This window comes from Lottia gigantea (assembly GCF_000327385.1).
Source record: "Lottia gigantea unplaced genomic scaffold LOTGIsca_4, whole genome shotgun sequence".
NCBI lineage: Eukaryota > Metazoa > Mollusca > Gastropoda > Lottiidae > Lottia > Lottia gigantea.
The window spans coordinates 202,829-224,055 of NW_008709379.1; the positions used below are offsets into that span (position 1 = coordinate 202,829).

The 21,227-nt window shown below is 33.6% G+C and overlaps 2 protein-coding genes across 2 annotated transcripts; both read left to right on the forward strand.

Annotated features, from left to right (window-relative positions):
• Window positions 1-9,727: 9,727 nt before the first annotated feature.
• Window positions 9,728-10,120, forward strand: LOTGIDRAFT_78964 (hypothetical protein; the record flags this gene model as incomplete). Its single annotated transcript, XM_009059569.1, has 1 exon — window positions 9,728-10,120. A coding segment is annotated over one exon (393 nt), but the record flags the coding sequence as incomplete, so codon positions are not given.
• Window positions 10,121-17,192: 7,072 nt separating this feature from the next.
• LOTGIDRAFT_153559 (hypothetical protein) lies at window positions 17,193-20,733 on the forward strand (the record flags this gene model as incomplete). Its single annotated transcript, XM_009059588.1, has 3 exons — window positions 17,193-18,471; window positions 18,788-19,051; window positions 20,357-20,733. The coding sequence occupies 3 exons, from the start codon at window positions 17,193-17,195 to the stop codon at window positions 20,731-20,733; spliced, it is 1,920 nt and encodes a 639-aa protein (XP_009057836.1).
• Between the last annotated feature and the right edge of the window lie 494 nt (window positions 20,734-21,227).

A 21,227-nucleotide genomic window follows, 5' to 3' on the forward strand; every position in this document is an offset into this window, starting at 1 on the left:
TAGTCCTAGTGCTTTCATCTCTTTTAACATTTATTTTATTTTTGTGATATGTGAAATGTTTTCTGGCAGTAATAATAATATTATTTGCTTTTATGAGTTGAGTAATGAAACATCGCATCGAAGCAGTGTCACTTCAGCGGAGCCGTGCTCACTCAATGGGTTAAACCTTTGCTCACTTACCTGACAGTCCATAGTTCAATCCCGGCATATATCAAGATAATACTTTCGGATTTTGCAATCCGGTTTCCCTTTGTCTATGATGTTGGCTGGAGAGGCTGTCATTGCTCCTTTTGCTACAGACTGCGCACGTTGGACATCCTCCGACAGTTAGAAATCGAAAAGGAGTAGGCCCGAGGCTTATGCCACTGTATTGACAAAATTTCCACATTGCACACTGCGTGAAGATGCCCGTCTTCATTAGGCGATTTGGTGAAACAATGTACTTAATCAACCCACTCTTTCTCATAATCTTTCATCACAAAAATCATCATTGTTCACAACCTGAATCATCTAGTCAATATGATGGTTATAACTAATCTGATGTTATACTTACCGAAATGTTGAAGGGAACATTGATAGGACAACAATTAATCTACATTCAAAAGCTTGTCAATATTAGCTTGGTGTCGGTGTGGTTAGAGAATCGAAACGAGGGAGCTAATATGTGAAATGTGAAACGAAAGATCTTTAAATAGCTTACTGGTCACCCATAGTATAGTAAAACGTGAAGTAAAACATTCTACTCTTAACTTAAAGTTTACAAAGATCTTGAATTTGGATTCAGAGGAGAATACATCAAACAATTTTATCATAATAAGTATGACTATTTACCGGCATCAATAAGAATCAATGCTGTTACGAAGAACAACAGTACGGAACATAAAAAGTTATTCATGGTTGTAACGTTAGCAATGACGTTATTCGTTGATACACTGTCGAATACGAGATTAGATCACACATTTTTAGTAAATATAAATGCAAAGCATCCCACTGAACAGATGTTGCCTAAAAGGTTCATTCCATAGAAGCGGATTTAAGCAAAGGTAATGCATAACTTTAGAGAAATATGTAAGTATTCTATGAATTGCAACTAAAAATATCCAGCCTTTATGAAACCCAAAACCAAAACTTGTGTAAGCTGCCTTCATTTCCTGGCGAATTTAAAGTATATTTGAATAGGAACTGTGGGACCACCACAAGAAAATTTGGAGAATTTAAAATTCAGTATTATTTATATTGAGTCTGAGGGATCTTGCATAGAAAATGTTGAGAATTAGACGCCTGGAAACGCGATTTCCATATATTTCCCAGCAAATTGAAGGTTCCAAATATTTGTATACGGTCTGTGGTATACTGCTTAGACATTTCCCGATGAAATTAAGGTTCAAGATTTTTCATATAGGGTCTGAGGTGTGTCGCTTAGAAAATTTGCCCTCAAGCACCCCCTTGACTACGGGCCTGTAAGGAAGATACATAGTCGTAAGTAGCATATTTTCGACATATATTCAGGTATGATTTACGACGGTTGTAATAATAAAAATGTAGCATAGTCCCCTCCCCTCTAATGACTGTATATTTGCTTTTGGTATAATCTCCGAAATTACAGTTTTGCTAAATGAAAATCTTACATCTGTTATGAGTTGTAGAATCAATTTTCTTCTGGATATAGAACATAGTTGTATAGTTTTATGTCAAGTCTTAGATCCAAATGCAAACCAAGTTTTATTCAGATATCTTTAAAAACATTCTTTACAATCCTTTTAAAGGGACAGATGCGCTATTTTGGGGGTTTGATTTCAGACTTTAATATATGAAAACAGTCTATTTCGCCATTAACATACCATGCTTTTGCTTAAGATGGAAGGGAGTGTTAGAATGCTCTGAATGTTTTTGTAAATATTAAGTATACGTGATAGTAAATTCTGTCAAGGTTTACATCGAAAAGGGGGTTGGTGCGAAACTGCGATTTTTATCGATAATTCAATGGAGGCCGCCAATTGCATTCACCATCCTTTTAAACCAAATGATACGAGATTCATGATTGGATAAACTAAATGGTTTATTAAGGAAGGTTATTAGTCTCTAATATTAGTCTCTATTGTGAGAGTAACGGTAGAATATGTAAACAATATGCTACCGGTGATTAAGGAACATGGTATTTCAGAGACTTTCTTCCTCTTCCTCAAGTCATCAGAATGACCTCTTTTCTCGTTCTTCCATTTTGCCTTTTACTATATTTTTTTTTTCATTTTTCACCTACTGCATAGGGGGGTTTGTGGGGGTGCACAACAAGGCAAGCAATTATTTCAACAAAACGAGGCTAGCAGATGGATTATGTTCATATTGCATATATAATTAACCAATCATAAATGTCCATGTATGTACAGAGTGGATAAACATAAAATATTTTTTGACCTTTCTTCATCGGTCACTCATTGGAATTCTGCTGATATTTCTCATCTTATTTAGCTAATATGGATTAATTATGAACATGTGAGACAAATTTGTATTTTTCCAAGTCATTAGAACACGTCTACTTTCTACTCAAATAGGTATTAGCATTTTCATTTTCATAAATGAAAAGAAGGGAACCGATCTTTAAAGACGTTTCAAACCAGAAGTGTTGGTTGAAGCAATTTGTAGAACTAAAAAACGAATGAAATTTAACAGAGAATCATTTGAGAGTTGAAAGAAATGCAAAGATTTAAGACGACAAGGGGGCTGAAACCATGATTGATATACTAAAAACCTCTGGAAGTTGGGCTTTTGTAACATTAATAACAGCTTTGCCACAAACTAGTTTTCATGAAATGGCATAGAAATTAACAGAAGATTTAGAAAAGGTCTCATTATCGTTCTGATCTTCAGTCATCATCATTATTATTATTATCAACAGCAGCATTATCATCATCATTATTGACGTCATCATCATCATTGTCATCATAATTCATCGTCATCTATCCATCCATAATCTTCATCCTCATCATCATTCACCGTCGTCATTCATTCATTCATTCATTCATTCATTCATTCATTCATTCATTCATTCATTCATTCATTCATTCATTCATTCATTCATTCATTCATTCATTCATTCATTCTGTACTTGTTCGGTTCCAGAAAAAAATGGGTCTTGCATCAGCCAATAGTAAAAAACAGAGGGGACGTTTGGCTGTTGATGAATCTGAAGTTTTGAGAGACAACCATGAGGGATTGGTGAATCAATTAGCTCAACCAAATTCCATCAATAGGTTTGTATTTTAAAGTGGTCATGGACTAAACATTGCAACGCTCTAATAGTATAGAGTCTTAAGAATACTATTTTAAAAGTTCTAAAAATTTCAACATAAGTAATGATCTACCTAAATAATATGCCAATTATGTCCTTTTAATATAGAACAGTCTTCATTCAACATTGAGCAATAACTTGTAAATGAAAAGTGTCAAAAACCAATATAGACATATTTATTTAGTTTATAGGCCTATATATATAATGCAAAGTAAATAGAGTATTTTCTAAATTATACTTACATTTATACTAATAAAACTTCAAACTCAATAAATGTCAAAACCAATATAAGTAAAATATGATATTTACCACCATTTACTGCAGTTTGATTGTTGGCCGAAATATTGAGCGATGACAACAACCTCAATTAACCTAAATAAAAAAACTTTTGCAGGACGAGGGAAAGTAGCGTTTTTTTTTCCGACCGATTTTCATAAATCTTGGACTTTAAAAATAATGATGGACGGAGATTTTTTTTCCGGATCTCCGAAATGGGGTAGGAGACTGTCAAAAAAGCAATTGTCAGAGGTACGAATTCATTTTAGGGGACGTAAGGCTAGATATTTTTTTTAATGCGTATATGTAATAATAATATATAAGATTATGGTGTAAAGGGCTTAAAGGGACAGCTGCGCGCCATTCTTTTTGACCAATCAAACTTCAGTCTCAGAAACTGGATTTTTTTTTAACTAAGCCAAACAGTAATAGTGTTCACAGCTAAACGTCGAAATATGAGCCTTCAAATCCATGTGTGTCCAGAATTATCCGCGTTTGAATGTTAAAATGACGACTCGTCATTTTAAGATATTATGTGATATATAGAAAAGACATATAAAGAAATAGTGAGTAAAATTCCTAGTTTGAAGTATTTTAAATAGGAAGTCGGAGATTTTCGTACATTTCTAGTACTTCTGAAGATTATTTATATATATTCAAGACTCAAATCAACCACTCAAAATGGCGCACCTATCCCTCTAAATCGTGTATAGGGATTATAAAGAAAGTTTCTAAATTTTGTATGTGTATCGGGGACACTTATCAGTTTGCAACCCTCCAATTTAAATCAGATGTTTGAGGTTCCTGCAATTCCAATAAAACTAAGTGTTTGATGACGTCACTAATCGCGAAATGCCTTATGTGATAAAGCATATTAAGCGATTAGTGACGTCATAAACCACTTCTTTTTTGTGGAATTGCAGGAACCACAGAATGTCTAGTTGAAAATTGAAATGGTGCAAATTGATGCTATCAGTGTCCTCAAATCATTTACTGTTCTCGGATCCATAACGTTAGTGTGACAGGGCCTTTATAGACCATAAATAACGATAACAAGATATTATATTTCTTACTTTCTAATAGCTAATATATCATTTAGCAATCTGACTTTGGAATTGAACGATGTGAGAGATTATGCTACTTCTTATTTAGTGAACAGTCGACAGTATTTATAACTCTTATAATAATCAAGAAATGGAATGTGGTGGTCTTCCTGATGGACCTTGTAGTTGTCAACAGAATGTCATAAATGATCTACTTGCCGCTTATATCGTTTTCTCATTACAATATAGAGGTTTTGATAGCATAAAAAATACTGTCTTTGAACATTTTACAATGGAAGAAATTATTTGCTGTAAAAACCTGATTTGGAGTAAATGTGACCATCAAATTATAGGTGAAAAAATGAAAAGAAAGGACTCGATGTTCAGATCTGAAAAGGAAGCTCATTTGGTTGATATTGTGAATGCCATGGAGAAGATGGATAAAACCAATACGATGCCGACAATTGTTCTTAATGCATTAGAGCTTGATAAAATTCCGAGAGAATATCATGATGAGTTAAACATTATCACTCTTGCTGAAAGAGTGCATATTTTAGAATCCATAATAGGGACATCACAGGATCACATAAAGGTAACCTAATATTTCACACTGCCTCAATGGATCATTGAGGGACCTGTATTTAAAGGGCCAGTTCCCAGTGGCGTTGCGAGAAATTTTTTCAGAGGCGGGGGGCAATGCTCAAATCTTGTGATTTACAAGTGAAAATAGAGCAAAACTTTTGGCCCGAGAGGGGGGGGGGGGGGGGGGGGCCTAAATACGCCCCTGGAAGTACCTGTATTAAAAGGGGTGGTATGAAAATCAATTGAAAAAATAGCTTCAAAAGGTTAACGTAAACGTGTAGTAGTTTGCTTTCAAAAAAGTAACTGCGACATAATTTTAGTCAAAACTTTCAGATAAGGTAGGGGATACAATGACATTTCTGTTGCATAAATTGCATTTAATCGATCACCAAACGTTCAAAACATTTAGCACTTACAAAACAAGATGACCCTTTTTGAGTAGGCAAGTCTACATTGTTGATTTTGAATATTTTAGTTCCTATCGAGTTGTGTCACTATCCCGTGTAATGTTTTATACCTGTTTCAGAAAGCAGTACGGAAAACAACTGAACATGTTGACGGAATTAATTCATATAAGACTGCATACACAGGAAATACGTCATCGAGAGAAAGAAAGGGAAGAGCTACACTCGAACAATCTGATAAAGAGTCACAGGAAGTAACAAAGAAAAGAGGAAAACTGCCTTACTTGGAATTCACAGTTCTCCGAGAAAACCGAGTTGAAATGGTTAGAAAGTTGGTCCCCGAAAAAGTTATTCCATATTTAATAAAAAATAACGTTATTGACCGAGACGATGTGGAGAAGATCGAAAAGAAATGTAAAGATTTAAGAAGAAAGGGTGCTGAAACCCTGCTTGATATTCTTTATAATTCTAGCAGTCGGGCTTTTACAGAATTAATAACAGCTCTGAAAGAGGCCAAGCGTCATGAAATGGCACAGAAATTAAAAGAAGATTTAGAAAAGGTAATATCATCATCATCTTCACGGTCATCATCATATTTCATCGTTGGCGTCATTCATCGTCGTCAATCATTGTTGTCATTCATCCAACGTCGTTATCATTCACTATTGATCACCATGATTATTATCCATCATCATTCATTCACCATTCATTCCTCCATCGTCGTAGATGATTAGATGATTGGATGGTTCGTTCGTTCGTTCATTCATTCCTGTCCATGTTCATGTTCATGTTTGATTCCAGTATAAAAAGGAGCCTGCTTCAGTCAATATCAGTAAAAATAGAGGTCATTTGTCTAGAGATGAGTGTGAGGTTTTGAGAGACAACCATGAGAGATTGGTGAACGAGCTCGACTCGAGTGTTCTGAAAAACCATCTCTTTGAAAACGGGCTTATTGATGAAGATGATCTGGAAAGGATTAACAAGAAAGAAGAAGAGCTGAGACAGGAAGGGGTGGAAGAAATGATCGCCATAATTTATGAATCTGGTGAAGATGCTTTTCCCAAACTAATCAAATCATTAGCTGATGCCGGTTACGCTGAATTGAGCCTAAAATTGGAATCCGATTTAAAACAGGTAAATTATTCCAATATTCATATGTGACAATTCACTACAATACGTTCAATGGCTGTTATGGGACCGTCACACCACGACGTTCTGGTCAGCGTTCAATATTGTTTGAGGAAACGTTGGTTATCGTCCATGGTCGATGGGAAAGCGCCGATAGAGCGTTGTGTGAACACTAGTGAACGCTGGTTCGGAAAAAAGTTTTGAAAGCTAGAGAACGCTGAAAAACGTTCGTGGAACGTTGCATGCGTTCGTCTATCGTTAGTCAGCCGTTACCCTAGCGTTGATTGGTTGTTATTAATCGTTTGCTTTGCAGTGAACGACTCACTGGCGACCTGTCAACAACTACTGAACGGACCCCTAGCGCACGCAGCGTGTGGCTAACGTCAAACGACCTTCAAACGCTATTTTGTCGTTATTCGCACGTCAGTCACATGCTCAACGCTCGTGTAACGTTGACAAATCGTTCGCCGCGCGCCAGTGACACGACAGCACACGCTAATGGTTTTCATGGGTATCTTACTTGGTCGCTGTTACACGCCCCTCACACGTTAATCACACGCCAGATGTGTCCACCTCACCCTAGAACACTCAAAAATTGAACGATTAGAACGTTCAGAGAACTTTGACAAGAACGTTATGGTGTGACGAACCCATTTTTATTGGTCAAATTTAACAATTGAGATAGGGTCGGTCTCACAGACCTCTCCCGTGCTACCGTGTAACTAAACAGTGCAGTTTTAGCTCTCTGTATTTAAAGTGACAGATTCACTATCCGTTTGACCAATCGAACCTTAGTCTCTCTCATATTTTTTTAATACGTATATGTAATAATAATATGTAAATATTGAGCGATGACATCAACCTCAATTAACCTAAATAAAAAAACTTTTGCAGGACGAGGGAAAGTAGCGTTTTTACTTTCCGACCGATTTTCATAAATCTTGGCCTTTAAAAATAATGATCGACGGAGATGTTTTTTTCGGATCGCCGAAATGGGGTAGGAGACTGTCAGAGGTACGAATTCATTTTAGGGGACGTAAGGCTAGATTTTTTTAATGCGTATATGTAATAATGATATATAAGATTATGGTGTAAAGGGCTTAAAGGGACAGCTGCGCGCCATTCTTTTTGACCAATCAAACTTTAGTCTCAGAAACTGGATTTTTTGTTTAGCTAAGCTAATCAGCAATAGTCTGCACAGCTCAACTTCGAAACATGAGCCTTCAAATCCACGTGTGTCCAGAATTATTCGCGTTTGGAAGTTATAATGACGATTCGTCTTTTCTCGAGACAACGCTATACATGTTTTAAGAAATTTCTAGTTTCATGTATATTTGATGGGATTATCCGATATTTATATCAAATTTGAAAATCTTAATTAGTTCAATCAAAAAATCAGGGAGACGTTCACTATCCGTTCGACTAATCGTACCTTAGTCTCAAAAACGTGATTTCTTTAAGCTAAACTAAAAGTAATGGTAATCACAACTCACGATCGAAATTTGAGCCTCCAAAGCCATGTGTGTCTAGAATTATCCGCGTTAAACTGACGACACGTCTTTTCTTGACAAATATTCTTGAAATTCCTAGTTTAGGTATATTTGAAGTGATTTTCGTACATTTTTAGTACTCCCGAAGACAACTTTATATATTCAAGACCTAAATCATACCATGAAAATGGGAGAATTATTTACAACAAATGTAATTTTTGTTCTTTTTTTCTAGAAAAAGATCGGGGTGAAAATTGATCAGATTTCGATTGGACCTGAGCTGATGCTTGACGAAGGAGTTGACGCTAAGTCGAACTTGCAACAAAGATTTACCAAAGGTAATGATGACGAATAAATAGCAATGAGTAGCAAATAAAATGAAGATCAAAATAGTCTGGTGGCCAAACACCAGTTTATGATGAAGTATGTTTTGGAATAGATACAATGTTTTATTGTTTTTTCTCCTTCAGCTAGCCCTCTGAACACATTTCCAACGGGAAATTTTTTATGGACCAAATTCAAAATGGCCGCTATCCTCGATATCCCGAACACTATTGATGTCTTCTAGAGCATCAATAGACATTTATTATATTAGTGTCCAATTATAAGTTTTCAGGGTCAAGGATTCATTTATGGTGGTTTTTATTCCCTATGTCCAGGTTATTATAGCGAAAATTAAATTAGAACTTTCAATGCACAGTAAGAATTGTCCCATATAATCTTACACATTGTAACTTTTATCCAAATAGTTTATTCACAAATTGGTGTTGGTAAAGATTGCCATTATTGGTGTCCAAAAGAAATATTAATACTTATATAAAACAGTCCAACAACAGTAGATGCTGTTGGACTGGTAGATGGAGATGGTGTCGGATTTGTGGTAGTGGGTGTTATAGGACTGATAGTAGTCAAAACATTTTTTGGATAAAAGTTATGTGTCACAGGGTCATGGACTTCCGACGGTTCTTACTGAGTATTTAATATTTCATTTCTGGTATTTGCGTTAGATCTCTAGAAGATCTTTCTGGCAGCTAACGTCAGTGGACTATTGCGTTAGGTCGCTTTCTTGGAGCCAACAAATTAACGTGTTGCCGTGGCCTGCATGTTCCCCCGACATGTCCCCAATAGAACGACTCATCATGGATCGTCGTGTTCATCAGCGACAACACCCTCCACTCAATTGAGAAGAATTCACCCAGGCCCTTAATCAGACGATTAACTTTTTGGTGTGCGTCGGAGAGTTTTCTTAGTACTTCTAAAGACTATTTACATATATTTAAGACCCAAACCAACCCCCTGAGAATGGCGAATCAGTCCCTTTAAGTTTGTAAACTATTTGTGAAATTACATGTAAATGTATAATGATTATTATTTTGTTTTAGAATTCGAGTTGGTAATTAGTTGGTTCTTGCTTGTGAAACAGTCTTCATTGTCGTATCGGTCCTGGTGAAACACCATTTAAATCGACCTTCTGAAATTATTATGAATTTTTTTGTTTTTGTTTTAGAGTGTAATTTAGTTTTAGTTGGTAGAACTGGTTCTGGTAAGAGCAGCTTGGGAAACAGTCTTCTTTGCCCTTCCGGTTCTGAAAAACCATTTAAATCGGAAAAATCGGCAAACTCTATCACTACACAATGTCAACTAGCAAGAGCTATCTTAAAGGACGGTACTCTATTAACCATAGTCGATACTCCGGGTTTATTCAACATTTATACCCCGAACGAAATAACTATAAAGAAAATAGTTAAATCTAAAACAATCTGTGCACCTGGACCTCACGTCATAGTATTTGTTTTGGATTTGAAAAGATTTATAATAGAGGAGATCGAAACCATGGAAATTTTGAAAAAGTTATTCGGTACAGACGCCATGAAACATATCATTGTTGTGATTACTGGTAAAGACAAATTTGGTGATGATGATAAAGATGACGTCATAAAAACAACCGGCGACTTCATTAAAGATGGGCCTGATTTTTTACGAAACTTCTTGAAAGAATTTAATATGAGGTATGTAGGTATAGCAAATCATCCTTTTTCACCAACTCATGATAGTGACGTTAAAGATGTCATGAATCTTATTTACAAAACCATGGAAGATAATGGAAACCAGGTTTATTCAATGTAAGTATACTCCAAGTGCCAAAAGAAGAAATAAAAAAAGGCAACCAAACATCAACAACAATCTAAAAGAGAAATTCTAGAGGACATATTGAATGCTGGTCAAAAGACTTATAATTCGTAGAAATTGCTTACTCATTTTATAAGATAAATACACTTCTTAGCAAGGTGTAATTTTTAGTTTCATTTCGTTTTGCACCATGATTTCCAGAGCTCTAATTACTCTATTACATTCTAATGCAAGATATTTATTCTGGTAAATTCCTTTTTACATAATGTTGTGTATTGTACCAGTCACCATTTAAAATTGTTTTGATTGCATAAATCAAGAGAGAAATTTAAATTATATTACATTTTCTTAGGTCTCCATTGTAATCTTAAAAATTTATACCAAGGTCGCATACTATTGACGTTCATTTCAACCAATCACAGCTCGTATTGCAAAATCAGTGTCTAAATATCGACTATGAATTGTGGGATAGCGCAACCAAAAGTAGACGAATTTTGAGATTGCCGATGCCGATGTAAAAGTGATTCTGATTGGCGGGAGAGTAGCGCGTGATTGGCTGCTATAAATAGCTTGTAGCGTCACCAGTACGCGACTTTGGTATAATTCTCGTTAGATTTCAATGTAGACTGAAAGAAAATAACGAAACGAAATTGTAATCTCATTCTTGTGACGTCATCCTTTGATCTTTGCGGACCAAAATCCAACTTATTGGTACGGGCATTGTGCCACGAGTAAATTATTTTTTAAATATGGCGGCAAATTTTGGACTGCTGTGACGTCATAACATGATTGATAAATAACAGAGCCTGTATAGGCTCTGTAAATACTTACTTCGGGTGATTTTACAATAAATGGACTTATTTCTGAATTTTACTCGTGATTGACTCTGATGTTTTGGCCAGAAAAATTATGTAAATTCTAGTAAATGGTAACGTCCGATCGTAATGTTTACAGAATCGCATTAGGCTTATAGTTGTATAAATTGAAATATTAACTTCAAAACAGTACTGATAGTCTTAAGACTGTCCTTGGGTTGAAAGAAAATGTCAACCAATGAAAAAATTATTATTGTCTGAGCAAAGTAAAACGTTTTTGAATTTTTTCTATTATTTTTATGAGAATTGGAATAGCAGCCTCAAACTAGTTATGTTAGCCTTAAAATGTCTTTGCTTTGATAAAAATATAAACATATAGATACATTATTTCTTCAACATTTGCTTTTACAGTGGCCCATTTTCAGCCAAAAAATTTCAATTTGCTCAGACAATCGTTGAAAATATGATTTTACAGAGGACAATTTTCTGTTCCGAAATGTAAGTCAGTTTCACTGAAAATTAATGGTAATTTCAGATATAAATTTTCCAAACATTACATTTCTATGAACCCAAAGACAAAATACATGCATTTGAAACTTTATAATATTGTGGATATTTGTGAAATGGGGAAAATGAATTCAATTTTGGGCTTACTGTCATCAGAAAGTAGTCCTACTATATAAGATGGTATGAAATAATGTGGCATAACGCATCGATCTTTTTCTAACATATTTAGGGCAGGCCATCTCAGGTAAAATGGTATGTAACAAGAAACGTAACAACATAATCATCCCGGAATGCTTGCATTTAAATAATCATCGATATCGCTTACGTTTTTATCACCCCTAATCATTGAACATTGAAATGAATGACGAAGCTATAAAATACGAATATTATTTACCTGGAACAAGTATAATTTTAATACATCCCCCTTTCTCCTCGGTCTTTGTGTTACGATCATTAATGAATTTATTGGATTGCTTTCTGCCATTAACCTATACTCAATAAGATGGAGTAAAACAGGATAATGATTTTTTCAGTCCAATTTAATTGCAATAGAAAGGTGTCTTTTCTATTTTTGTTCTTCTCTGGTGACTCCATTTGCCATTCACGATTTGACGAATTTTTTTTGCATCTGAAAGATTTATTTACTATTTACGCGTAATTTTGGGAAATTTGTTGTTTAACATTGGTATGTAGTATCAAAACGCTTTAAGCAGATATTTTGTTAAACAGTAGTAAAAAAACGAATAACGAATAACGAAACATCAAAATCTCGAATATGATTTGTTCAACTGGCTAGCAATCTTATCTGATCACGAACACGTGTTAATTGTGTTGAAATGTTATGTACTTTGTTATTAAAGAAGTGAGTTATACGGTACTGTAATATTTTCTTTATGTTTTTGTTATTTGTGTTCTACGCTTCTAAAACTCTGATGCTTTATTAAGTTTTATGATTTTAAAGGTCTTTGTGTAGAGGGTATGTGCTGGTTTACTTGGCCTATGTTGAAATATAACTAAACTAAATTTTAAACCAAACTTTTTTTTCAAATTTATAAGTTTTTAAAATTCATAAAACAAGGCTTAATCGCTCTACTAACTTTAATAGAAAATCAAAATGTTTTTTACAATTTAACAGAAATTAATATATATGTGGCCAATAGGTAACATGAAATTGATACATACTCTCCCTTTTGATATGTTTTCAGTGTATTTCATACTTGAATATGATTTAATCTTCATCTAGAAGAAGAAGTAGACGTAACATCAGAAAATAAAACTACTAAAAATATTCGACCCTTTAAGCAAAGTTTCAATTCGCATTATTTTAGCTTGATAAAGATTCCTGCAATTTGAATTGAAACGTTGCTAAAATTAAAGAAAGGAGTAGTATATCCATAAGAGTGTTTTATTGTCTCATTAGGAATATATTTTTATTATTATATATATTTAAGCTAATTATCTCCTGTTTTTAAAGTATAATGTTTTAGTTTCCAAATTTGATGAAAATGCAGAACAATAACATCTTTCTTTTGTGTTTTTCTGTAGCTACTGAACTCCACCATAAAATTGAAAAACGACACACCAAGATCTGCAATTCGATCAGATGTTCAGGATGTTTTACTTGTAAAATTTTACTATAGATTGCAGAGTTTATATTAATAATATAACAATTAATTAGATATCGCCTATCAAAAACATTTCTGCCCTCTGGGTCCGATTTAAAACATTTACATTCACTGTTCGCCTGTATCCGTTATGTTTATTTTATTCTGAAAGCATAAGAAACAATAAAGAGTCTATTCTAATACAAGACTAACAAACCTAAGTGGCTATCCTTGTGCAACTTTCCGTCTTTGTTATTCAATTGAACACTATCAAGAAAAAAAATCTTGGATATTTTACAAAACATTTTGTAGCTGTTTTTTTTCTATTGTATATATTTACACATTCTTTACAAAATGTTCTATTTTTATAATATTGTAGGCATTTTCATTTGATACTTTTACATGTCTAGTCCTAGTGCTTTCATCTCTTTTAACATTTATTTTATTTTTGTGATATGTGAAATGTTTTCTGGCAGTAATAATAATATTATTTGCTTTTATGAGTTGAGTAATGAAACATTGCATCGAAGCAGTGTCACTTCAGCGGAGCCGTGCTCACTCAATGGGTTAAACCTTTGCTCACTTACCTGACAGTCCATGGTTCAATCCCGGCCAGATAATACTTTCGGATTTTGCAATCCGGTTTCCCCTTGTCTATGATGTTGGCTGGAGAGGCTGTCATTGCTCCTTTTGCTACAAACTGCGCACGTTGGACATCCTCCGACAGTGAGAAATCGAAAAGGAGTAGGCCCGAGGCTTATGCCACTGTATTGACAAAATTTCCCACATTGCACTCTGCATGAAGTTGCCCGTCTTCATTAGGCGATTTGGTGAAACAATGTACTTAATCAACCCACTCTTTCTCAAAATCCATCATCACAAATATCATCGTCATTCACATACCTGAATCATCTTGTCAATATGATGGTTATAGCTAATCTGATGTTGGTCATGTTACGGAAATCTGGTCAGTTGTGTACACTTACCGAATAAGATGGGAAGGTTGAAGGGACATTGATAGGACAACAATTAATCGACATTCAAAAGCTTGTCAATATTAGCTTGGTGTCGGGTGGTTAGAGAATCGAAACGAGGGAGGTGAAATGTGAAACGAAAGATCTTTAAACAGCATACTGGGCACCCATAGTATAGTAAAACGTGAAGTAAAACATTCTACTCTTAACTTAAAGTTGACAAAGATCTTGAATTTGGATTCAGAGAAGAATACATCAAACAATTTTACCATAATAAGTATGACTAGTTACCGGCATCAATAAGAATCAATGCTGTTACGAAGAACAACAGTACGGAACATAAAAAGTTATTCATTGTTGTAACGTTAGCAATGACGTTATTCGTTGATACACTGTCGAATACGATATTTGATCACACATTTTTAGTAAATATAAATGCAAAGCATCCCACTGAACAGATGTTGCCTAAAAGGTTCATTCTATAGAAACGGATTTAAGCAAAGTTAATGCATAATTTTAGAGAAATATGTAAGTATTCTATGGATTGCAACTAAAAATATCCTTTAATAGCCTTTATGAAACCCAAAACCAAAACTTGTGTAAGCTGCCTTCATTTCCTGGCGAATTTAAAGTATATTTGAATAGGAACTGTGGGACCACCACAAGAAAATTTGGAGAATTTAAAATTCAGTATTATTTGTATTGAGTCTGAGGGATCTTGCATAGAAAATGTTGAGAATTAGACGCCTGGAAACGCGATTTCCATATATTTCCCAGCAAATTGAAGGTTCCAAATATTTGTATACGGTCTGTGGTATGCCGCTTAGACATTTCCCGACGAAATTAAGGTTCAAGATTTTTTATATAGGGTCTGAGGTGTGTCGCTTAGAAAATTTGCCCTCAAGCACCCCCTTGACTACGGGCCTACCGAATAAGATGGGAAGGTTGAAGGGACATTGATAGGACAACAATTAATCGACATTCAAAAGTTTGTCAATATTAGCTTGGTGTCGGGTGGTTAGAGAATCGAAACGAGGGAGGTGAAATGTGAAACGAAAGATCTTTAAACAGCATACTGGGCACCCATAGTATAGTAAAACGTGAAGTAAAACATTCTACTCTTAACTTAAAATTCTTTAAAGATTTTTACTTGCGTATTTTTTGTTTAAATCTTGAGTTGTATTATCATTATACACTTATTCGTCGACTACTTGGTCTTTCTACTGTAAATTTATACTATAAGGTTTTGCTTTAATTACCCATGCTGTAGTGTTAGGTTTTTTAGTATCTAAAGGTAAAGAACATAAAACAAACTTCTTCGCCATTTTTAAATTTATTTTATAACTTCTCCAAACTGTTTTCCTAAGCTTAACTGATATAAAACCCAAAGTGAAAGTTGTCCACAAAACTTTTGTCCTGGCATTTGTATTTGTATAGAACATTTGATTGGTTGATGAGTCAATTTCATTATCTCTTCAGTTGGTTCCAAACCAAAAGAATCAAAGAAATAAAGGTTATTTAAAGTGTCTTTGTATAAAGCAGAGTGATGAACTCCGTTTTGATCTGAAGTATGTATATTTGTTATAGCATATTTCTTATCCTTGAGATTATTTATTTCATCTCTCATACAATAATAAAACGGTGATATATTTAACTCATTTGCCCATCTCATAAGTTGAAAGTTTGTAGTTGTATCGGTTCCATATTTAGCAAGAAAACTATTCATTTTTGAAAGTCAGTTTTTTGAAGTTCGTTTGGATAAAACCTACCTATGAGTTTTTCTTTGTCTTGATCGATTAATTCATATGTTGTAGGTGATGTGCTTTTTACTTTATATACGATAAATATTTACGTTTGGTAAAATCCTTAACCATTTTTGAGACTTTAGTTCTGTGAATTTTTTTTAACAATTTTGATTTAAGCGTTCTGTTAAAACTTTCTATTACTACAGCCTTTCCCTCGTTATGAGTACTATAAATTTCAAACCCAAGTGATTTTACGTTTCTGTTATAAAACTCTGTTCCAGCATCAACCCATAATTTCTATGGTTTTCTATAAGTTTGTTTCATAATTATTTCAAAAGCATATTTGACTGAAAATCCTGTTTTATTTTTCAAAGGAATAACCAATGCATATATAAATCTATAACTGTTAAACAATATTTATATCTTCTTTCAACAGGCATATGAATTAAATCAGCTGACCATATTTCATATTTATCAAATACTTTAACTTTTCAAAAGTTTTTAGTTTTTCTAAATTCTTCATGAATTTCATCTGCTAATCTCATATCCAATTTCATCTTTGCTTTTAACAGTTTTATAATCAGCGCTCTTTCCATTTTCTCTTTGAATGTTGGATTTGGAATATTTTCAATTTCGTTTATCATTTGTTTGTCTGCTTCGTGTCTAAACGTTATGTCTTTATTTCTGTATAATATATCATGTTTAATTGCAGCAGCGTCAACTCTATGTTCTTCACCTGACTTGGGTTTATCGTTTTTGTCTAATCGTAGATCTTACCTGGACCAGTGTAGTTATGACCCGGAAGATATTTTCTCCAGAATACTTTGACCAAGGGAAACCAGAAAGAGAACCTAATGATTTGTGAATATCTGAATCAAAAAAAGGTTAATAATTATCATCGACAGTAGTATATGAGCTCATAGATTGGTCGCATTTTTCCACATTCTTCATGGGAAAAATGCAACCAATCTAAGAACTCCCAAAAAAAAAGACCTAAATTCCATGCATTTCATAAATTCTTACATTACAAAAGACCTAAATTCCCTACATTTCATAAAACATCCTACATTTCATCAAATTCTTACACCAAAAAAACACCTTCAATCAATTTCCTACATTCCATCAAAAAGCTAATAAAATAATGTAGAAGGGAGATAACTCTTTTTTGGAAACACAATTTTCTACTCAAATTTTAAACCTAAAAAATGGCAAATAAAATACTAGATCCAATCTTTAGATTATACGATCCGATTCGTTATTCGTTTAACAAGAAAAAAGAGGATTATATTATCATCTCACCGACTGTTGGTTCTAAATCCCAATTGAATGATGGTGGTAGAATTACCTTCGAAATAAATTCATTATCGAATTGGTTGCTTCTTTCCGATGCTTATTTCAGATGCGATTTCAAAATTAAAGATGGAACTCAGAATCAAGTTTCACAAACAAATACAACGTTAGAAAATAATTTCTTTCCATCTTTATTTAGCGAGATGGTTTTGGAAGCTGGTTCATATCCGATAGAAACAATCAAACACCCTGGGGAATTCGACACAATGCTGAAAACAGTTTTATATCCTAAAGATTTCGATTCAGTCTCAGGTTGGATACCCGATGTTGGTGATGGAAGTGATTTAAAAGAACCGGTAAGAAATCTTGCAAATGATGCCGATTTAGATAGAGTGAGAGTTGTTGCTCGAAACACAATAGAAAGAGTAGCACGAGCAGCTAATCATGGATTTGAAAAACGAGTACTTCAGTACAATAATATTGTTGAGAATAATAGGTGGGGTAATTACGTAAATTGGAAATTATATCCTTTATTCGGTCTGTTGGAACACAGAAAAGTTTCCATAGGGTTACCATATAAAATTCATCTACAAAGAGAAATCAACGACGATAAGATATTTTTTGGAGAGAATGGTTCAGATGCAAAATTAGAAATAACGAATCTCCAACTTTTCATACCCGTAATAACACCATCAATTGAAGTAGAAACGAGAATATTCAACTCGTTAACTAAAGATATTGAAATAGCTTTTCTTCATCGTAATAGGGTAGGTAGCATGGCTTTAACTGGAGAATCCACCACATGGCCAATCACTAACACTATTAAACCAGCAAAATATTTAATGATTGGTTTCAAGAACTTAACAGATTCTCAAACGAATAACAATAATGTCTTTAGAGTGGCAATGAACCAAACTCAAAATCCTTTAATCCATAAAGTTCAAGTAAGATTAAACAACGATAATTATCCTAACCAACCTTTAACAATTAATCCAACCACAAAGGATTATAATGAATATCGAAACTATAAAAATATGTGTGAATTATTTGGAAATCTACCTAAGTTTGAATATGTAGATTTTGCACTTAATCATCCAATCTTCTGTTTTGATCTATCAGCTCACCAAGAAGATCTTTTCAAAACAGGAGTGAACATAAATATTCATATTGAAAAAACACAAGGAGATGTAACAGGTTATTGTTTATTATTGGAAGAAGCAAAACATTTAATTTAAATAGCAGATAGAAGAATGATAAGAATTGAGTAAAAAATACACCCTTAAAAATGATAGTAGAATTTTTAGCCAAGAAAATAATAGAAGCTGTTGAAACAGCTTCACCAACTGTAATAACTTTCAAAAAAAATCAAGAAAACTAAAAAAACTTATTGATAAATATAAATATTGTAAAGTCAGAGACGCTATAGACTTAGAAAGAATTGACGCGAACGCAAAAGAAGGTGGATTTTTTTTTACCTTCCTTCTACCTTTAATATTTGGTGGTATTGCAGCGGCGGGTGCAGCTACTGGAGGAATATCTGCCGCAGTCAAAGCTGACAACGCAAAGAAAGCAGCTGATGCTAAAGCCGCTGAAGAACGCAGACATAATTTAGCACTGGAAAAGGAACCACGAGGTTCAGGAGTGGGAGAAATGATAGGCACAATAAAAGAATTTGGAAAAAGATTTGGGGAAGAAACCAAGAAAACTGTTAAACAAGGATTAAATAAATTAGTAGATAGTATTGACACGGGAGAAGTCAAAGTCAAACATAAGGGTAATGGAATATTTTTAAAAAATATACACACTGGAGAAGGAATATATCTTTCAAAGTATAAAGGAGAAGGAGTGATTTTGGAACAAATTGAAATAATAAAAAATGGGCAAAAAATTTAATCATTCAGAAATATTTCCTAATAACCCAATGCTCATGTGTATATGCGGTAGTTCCGGTTCTGGGAAAACTCATCTCACTTTTAACATGTTGACAACACCAAAGATTCTCTCTATATCTACACAACAACACCAGAGCAATCGTATTATCAATTTCTAAAAGCTTTGGAATATTTACCAAAGAGAGATGTTCAAGACCTATTTCAATATTACGAAGAAAACGAAGAAGAAGTGGAAATAAAAGATATCATAGATAACTTCATCGAAGGAAAGAATCCAACGGATATAAAAGTTTTTCTTACCAAAAATGTTAATGATCTAGACTTGTCTAATATTGATAGCAAACGAAAGAACTTAATATTGTTTGACGACTGCGTAGCGCAAAGAAATCAAGGTGTTCAACAAGAATTCTTCACGAAAGGAAGACATCACAACTGTCACTGCATATACCAACCCCAATCTTATTACGGGATGGATTCTATGTTCATTAGAAAAAATGCAAATTGTTTTTTATTATTTGAATTAAACGATAAAGATTTATCTCAAATCATTCAGTCGATAAACCACGGAATGGACAGATGCATTTAAAAAGGTTTGTAAAGCTCAATGGAAAAACCCAGATGATCATGGATATATATTCGTTAATACTAGAAAACCTACGGGTGAAAGAGTTATAACAGACATTTGTTAAATATTATTTTTTAAAAAATGAGTAGCGATTGGAATAATATTTTAAAAAGAAATAAAGAATATATCAAAGCTAAGAATCAAATAAAGACCCTAGTTGAAAATAACAGATTACAACAACTCGGATTAACGGAAAATCTATAAACTCTATTTCAACCCATATTAAAATCTCAAGAGGATATTAAAAAGAAATTAGAACCTAAACAAATTCAACAAATTTACGAAAGAGCATTTCACCAATCGTTGATATAAAAGGTTTATTGTTTAATGGATTTAGAATAAGTTTTAGTAAATTTCACCCTTCGATACAAAAGACTTTATATTTACATTAACAGAAGGATTAATAGATTTAATGAATGGCGAGGATGTTGAGATTGCCAAACGCAAGGATTTAGAACAATACTTAAAATTTCTGAATATGATAAGGACTAAGCGCAAAACAAAAAGATTGGATAATGTTGATGAACATATAAAAAAAAACTTATTGCTCGTGAATACGAAGTTGATGAAGTTGATGAAGCAGATGATGAAGTTGATGAAGCAGATGATGAAGTTGATGAAGTTGATGATGAAGTTGATGAAGTAGATGATGAAGATGATGAATCAGATGATTATGGAGAAAATTATCCACCAATCACAGAACAAATAGACGAATTGGAAGAAGAGATAGCTAGAGAAAACAGTGGACAAGGTATAACGTTTTTATCCGACAACAACGAAGAATTGCTTAATAGATTACGAGTAATATTAGCGGCAATGAAAGAAGGTCATCGATCACACAGTCAATATAATGAAGTAAATTGTATATTAAAAAGACTCCTAGATAAAGGTATCATAGATAAAAATGATTATAAAAGCGTGATTAAAAATGTCAAATAAAGAACAACTATTCGTCATCACCTCAAATAAATCAGACATTGAATTATCTCTAGATAATGAGTACGAACTCGATCGCAATCAAGAATATGAATTGGGATTAAAGTATTTTTCTGTTTACAATTCCATTAGAAATATCAACGAAAAAAATAACCAAATAAAAATATCAACAGATAACGGAGCTACGTTCAAAACCATACGTTTACTACCAGGAAGCTACAAATACATAGCCATTAACGAATACCTTTCTGAATATGGAGGAAATGTCAATGGTAAAAACAAAATTGAATTCGAAGGTAATTTGAATCTGAACAAAATAAAATTGATATTAAGAAATAATAGTCAAGTTGATTTCAACGTAGAAAATTCATTGAATACGTTACTAGGATTTGATAAACGAGTATACACCCAATCCACTTAAGCACCACACAAAGCTAATATTGAGAATGATATCGATGTTATAAATATACATTGCAATTTAATAAACGGTGGATTTT